The following is a 6,310-nucleotide window of genomic DNA, read 5'->3' as shown; positions in this document are numbered from 1 at the left end:
GTGCAGCAGAATACCATATCAGAGTTTAGCACAGCAGCACACAATCAGCTATCACAAACAACAAGATGTTGTTTGTATAGAACACACAACTGCATAGTAGCAAGAAGCTACCAAACCACAATAGCAGAAAGCCATAAAGAACCAGCTACCAAATACCAGAGATAACCAAATACTAATTACTCCCCCTTATTAGCATAATTTGGTAGTCATAACAGAATAGCATCTAAGTGCTTACCAGAGCTATCCACATAAGTCAGCAGCACCATATTCAAGAATTATACAGACCAGGAGCAAACAAGAAGCACACATAGCCACACAGGGCTCAAATACATCCAAAGGAAAAAAAATCAAAGAGATGTGCTCTGAGTTGCAGAACTCTCAGAAACAACTTCTTCACCAGCAACAACTTCAGCTTCCTCTTCTTCACTTTCTTCCTCAGCAGCAGCAGTTGCAACATCTGACATAGCCTTGATGAGTTGATCAACATTGAGTTTTCTGACCTTGCAAGCCTGAATAATGTCACCAAGAGACTTGGAGATCGCCTTCAACTCAGCCAAGATGTCTTCCTTGCTAGAACCAACTGCCTTAGTGCCACTGGCACTAGCAGTTTCCTTTGCGGCAGAGAGCAAAATGTCTGGAACATGTGTCCCAGCAAAAAACCGGTAATCAAACTTGAGAGGCAGGGGCTTCTTACCTTGAGATTCATCAGCCCTCACAATATTAGGTTGTTGATGTGCAATGATCTCTGAGAGAAGACAAGGAAACAGAATAGGCAACTTCACAGCATATGATCAAGCATGCTTGAGAGTCTACTAAAAAACTAGCTTTCCAAAATCAAATTCACCTCCAGTTCCAACCAAATAGAGCATTTTGGCCAAAGGTGGAGTCACACCAGACATGTGATTGGTGGCCATCCAATTTGCAGTACCAATCTTGTAGAGAACAGCATATTTGGTAGTAAGCTTCCCAGATGGAAGCAATCCCTTCTTTGGCCACTTCCTGACCAACTTCCTAGTAAGGATTGTAGCAACCCTATTCCAATTAGGCTCCCCCTGAGCCACAACAACAGAGCTTTTGCCCAAAAATTCATTGATCACTTCAGGAGAGAAGTTGATGCACCTCCCCCTCACAAACACCTTCCTGTACTCAGCACTGGAAGCATCATCACAATCAGCAGGGATGTTCACAATGAACTCCCTAACAAGCTTGTCAAAACATATGCCAAGATCCTTGACAGTCTTCATCAAACCAGCAGCAGAAACAACCTCTATGATTTCCTGGAGTTCCAAGGCATCTTCATGTAGTTCCCTTTCAATAGAAAGCCGCCTTTGAACCACATATTTCCATCTCTGAGCAGAGTATGGAAAATGAAAGGACACATTGTCCATAGGAGCATCAGGAACATGTTGAGGAATTTTCTTACCTTTCATCTGTTTTCTGGCAGTGGTGGAGATGTCTGGGACATCTGGCTCGACATCATCCTCGGAGTCAGGATCAGACACATGTCTTCTTTTCTTTCCAGTAGAAGATTCTGACTTCTTGTATTTCTTTGTCTCCTTCCCAGATTTTGGAATATGAGAACCTCTGGAAATCTTTGAAGATTTAGCAGCAGATCCTACGTTCTTCTGCGTCGTTATGTTTGCATCCTTCTTCTTGACACCACTAACAGGAACAGGGACCTTTTTGATGAGCAATTCTCCATCAGAGTCTTCATCAAATGCAATCACCTTCTTTTCTTTACCCTTTTTGGTGGATGAAGTGGGGGTTTTCCGAACAGGAACCTCCTCAGAGAAAGAAACTTCATGTGCAGAGGTTTCATCCTCATCATGCTCCGTTTGACTAGAAGCATGAGACTTGACAATAGAACCAGGGGGAGATTGTTGTTTCAGTTCAACATCTGGTTCAACATGCGCAGCAGTAGCTACATTTGCAAGCTTCTCAAGAGCCTCATTCGCTTCTTGATTCACAGCATCTGGAAGATTTGGATTTTGATCATCCTCATCATCAGAAATATTTTGTATACCCAAATTCTTACTGGGTCCTCTCTTAGGAGCTACATGCTTGATACGAAGGCTTCTTCTTCTTGGTTTGGCTGATCCAGTTGGAGCATGGATATCACTTGCAGCTTTATGGGCAACCCCAGAGGGATTTGACAACGATGCAGTGGCACTCACAATCTTCACATTGTGTTCTGGGGTGATGATCTTGGAGCCTCCCTTCTTCTTTTTCCCAGAATCATGAGTCATTGTGAAGTGAACTGCAGAGAAAACTGAAAAATAACCGTTGAAGGCTAGAGAGAGAAAACAGTCACACTTTTGGATAAAATACTGAAAAGGATTGATGAATCCCAATACGCGATCATGGGCAGTTATATAATGAGCAATATAGTTGTTGCCCGTGACAAGTGTCATTAACTGCTACAAGTCAGTTAGGACACAAATCCCTAACTTTCCTCGTAATTTCTCAAATTTTGCCGCATCCAATGCTTTTGTAAAAATGTCTGCTAACTGCAAATCAGTTTCCACATGTTCAAGAGTGATAATCTTTTCTTCCACTAATTCTCTAATGAAATGATGATGGATATCAATGTGTTTGGTTCTACTATGCTGGATTGGATTTTTGGAAATGTTGATAGCACTCAGGTTGTCACAGAACAATGTCATGACATCTTGTTTGACATCATATTCCTTCAACATTTCTTTCATCCACATCAATTGGGTGCAACCACTCCCAGCAGCAATGTACTCTGCCTCAGCTGTGGATAAGGAAACACAGTTTTGCTTTTTGCTGAACCAAGAGATGAGATTATTTCCCAAGAAGAAACAACCCCCTGAGGTGGTTTTTCTGTCATCTGCATTTCCTGCCCAATCTGCATCACAATAGCCTATCAACTTAGGATCAGTGTTGTGAGCATAAAAAATACCATAGTCAATAGTTCCACCGATGTACTTGATGATCCTCTTGACTTGTAAAAGATGACTTTCCTTAGGGGCAGCTTGATACCTAGCACAAACTCCAACTGAGAAGGTAATGTCAGGTCTGCTAGCAGTGAGATACAGCAAACTTCCAATCATGCTTCTGTATAAGCTTTGATCAACATCTATTCCATTCTCATCCTTAGTCAGTTTGACATGAGTTGCTGCAGGAGTTCTCTTGTGTGTTGATTTTCCATACCAAATTTTTTAACCAATTCCTTAGCATACTTACTCTGAGAAATGAACATAGAGTCCTTCATCTGCTTCACTTGCAAGCCCAGAAAGTAGTTTAGTTCCCCTACCATGCTCATCTCAAACTCAGATTTCATTTGTTTGACAAAATGTTCTACCATCTGGTCTGACATGCCGCCAAGGACAATGTCATCAACATATATCTGCGCAATCATCAATTTTCCTATGACACTCTTTACAAATAAAGTCTTATCAATTCCACCTTTGTTGTAACCATTGCTAGTTAGGAATTCAGTAAGTCTTTCATACCAAGCTCTTGGTGCCTGTTTTAATCCATATAGTGCCTTTCTCAACTTGTACACATGTTCTGGATAAGTTGAGTCAGTGAACCCTTTTGGCTGTTCAACATAGACTTCTTCATTCAAATAACCATTCAAGAAAGCACTTTTAACATCCATTTGAAACAATCGGAACTTCATAAGACATGCCACTCCAAGCAAAAGTCTGATGGATTCTAATCTAGCCACATGTGCAAAAGTTTCATCAAAGTCCACTCCTTCAATCTGAGTATACCCTTGAGCTACAAGCCTGGCCTTATTTCTGGTGACATTGCCACTTTCATCTGACTTGTTTCTGAAAATCCACTTGGTACCTATGACATTTACACCATCTGGTCTAGGCACAAGATTTCACACATCATTTCTTTTAAACTGAGCCAACTCTTCCTGCATAGCATTTATCCAGTATTCATCTGTGAGGACTTCCTTGACGTTCTTGGGTTCAATTTTTGAGATGAAACAACCATATGCAATGATTTCTCTGGACCTTGTAGCTACTCCTGTGTTAAGATTGTTGGTAAATCCGCAAGTGTACGAATCCACCCGGTTTTAAAATATCGAACCACAGGGATTGTGAGTGACTAAATTCAGCTTGAGCCTTGAGTATGAAGGTTGGTTTTATTGAATAAGAGATATGTTGAAGTAGTAATAAGGAAAAAGGAAAATAAAAAGACAATTCAGAAAAGAACATGCTTTGGGTTCTTGTTCAACTAGTCAATTTAAGCACATCATTCTATGAACATGTTCTCATGGATCTCTCCTTGATGATATAGCCTAGTTGCTCAATTATTGATTCCTCATATAAGCAATTCTCTCATACTAAAAGCTAAGCCCAATTCCTTGTGTACTTAGTCATTTATATGAGGTTTTAGATCATGCAATTTCAGGCCATCAAACCCCAACCCTTCCTCTATTCCTAGTAGCAAGCATAGAAGGGGTAATCCCAAATCGGTTCCCTAATCTATAACAAACTTCCGTTCTGATTATAGAAAAGAAAAAAGCAAGCATGCATACAAGCTTAGATTGAAATTCAGAAAATGAGATTCAAGGGAAGAAGAAGAACATGTGGGAAAGAACTTAAGATTATAACTCAAATATAAAAAGTCTTACAAAGAAATCCAAAGCAAAAGAAGAGAGATTAGCCAAGCATGGCAAGAGCCATGCTTGGCTAAGAACCTGAATTACAAGCTTGGAACCCCTCTCACACTCTCCTAGAAGCTCCTCTACCTCTGAGTTTATGTAAAAATGAAAGTAGTATCCAAGATTATCCAAAATTACAAAAGAGAATGACTAAAATCCTATTTATAGGCAAAATAAACGAGGCTGGGCTGTTCTGGGCGCTCAGGCGCCAATTCAGAGCGCCTGAGCGCCAATTGCAGGTTGAAAAACATGCCTCTGGACCTAATTGGCGCCTAGGCGCCCATTCCCAGCGCCTAGGCGCTTAAGCTCGCCTGAAAAGGACTTTTTGGCTTCTGAAACTCCTCTTTACTATCCTCTTTAAGTTCTCCATCAATTTCATGCTTCTTGGCCTTCTTTCTCCTTCAGTTTCTGCTCTCCAAACCTAACCAACAAGTCAAGGAATATTCTAGAAGCTCCAAGAGCTCATTAGCACAAGAGGTCCTTCATAAAACAAAAGAAAATCATGCAAGTCCTAAACTTAACTTAAAATGCAAGAAAGCTCCCTATAAAACTACAAAATTACCAAAACAAAACAAAGACTCAAGAAAAGATAAAAATGCATGAGAATGCATGAAACACTACATGAGACACAAGAAAAAGACTCAAAACCTACAAGGAAAAACCCTAAAAACATCATATAAACCCGGGTCATCACACCACTATACTCAACGACAGCTCGCCCTCGAGCGTCACTAAGATTAGCTTGCCCTCAAGCACAAAGAATTGCTCCCAACACACATGCCAAAGAGGGATACATTTTTAGAAAACCGGGGGATCAAGTAAATGCAGTTAGTTCCAAGAGAAAGATTCAACAATCAACTTCATGCTACTCTTAGATAAAGTAGAATTAGAGTCCACTATGAGAAGCATTTAGAGCTAACATCCTAGCATGAGACAATTGCTTAGTGCACTGAGCACAAAAGCAAGTTCATAGGTTCTGAGAATCATTCCCTCAAGAGCAACTAAAGTTGACAATGCATTATTCATTGAGACTTCAAACGGGTTGTAATGTTGGCTAGGTAAAGCACATGGTAGGTGGTCCCTAAGGAAGACTAAGGTTGCACAAGATTTTGAGTGTGGTCCTTCATGAAAACCGGAGCTTAAAGCAATTGATACTTAGCAAACAAGTCTCTCAACCCCCTTTTGTTTCATAATTTTTTCTTTTTTTTTTTGGAACTCCACCCATTCCATGGAGCTCATTTTTTTTCTTTTGACTTTTTTCAATTTTTTTCTTTGGGGCAAGAGACAATTGCATTTTTTATAAACTAGCTCCATTAAGAGTTAAGAACCACAACTCCCCTTTGAATCCAACCAATCATCCAGCCAAATAAACATGGTAACAATAGAATCTCCATAAGGCTCAAAAGGGTCGACTAGGGACAAATATATACAATACAAGCTCTGAAGTCCAAGAAAACCTACCAGTCTCAAGAATGCAAGTCTCCTAAAGCTACACTCAAGGAGGCATAAAATGAAACACAGAACCAAGAAGTGCAAGTGAGTCAGGATACTCCAGGGAAATTATATAGTGAAGGGTCAAAGATGAACCCTTGTGGACTCACATCAACTATATCCTCAAGACAACACTTTGAAGACCGAAGTCTCTCCCTCTCTTTCCCAAACATA

At 40.3% G+C, this 6,310-nt stretch overlaps 1 protein-coding gene across 1 annotated transcript; it reads right to left on the bottom strand.

The window, feature by feature from the left end:
* Nucleotides 1–347: 347 nt before the first annotated feature.
* Nucleotides 348–2,246, bottom strand: LOC130744716 (uncharacterized). Its single transcript, XM_057596875.1, has 2 exons — nucleotides 845–2,246; nucleotides 348–745 (listed from the first exon to the last, which is right to left on the bottom strand). The coding sequence occupies exons 1-2, from the start codon at nucleotides 2,244–2,246 to the stop codon at nucleotides 348–350; spliced, it is 1,800 nt and encodes a 599-aa protein (XP_057452858.1).
* Nucleotides 2,247–6,310: the final 4,064 nt, after the last annotated feature.

Source organism: Lotus japonicus, chromosome 3, assembly GCF_012489685.1.
Source record: "Lotus japonicus ecotype B-129 chromosome 3, LjGifu_v1.2".
Lineage (NCBI taxonomy): Eukaryota > Viridiplantae > Streptophyta > Magnoliopsida > Fabales > Fabaceae > Lotus > Lotus japonicus.
Note: the sequence above shows the minus strand (reverse complement) of the source record. Positions and strands in the feature narration are given on the sequence as shown.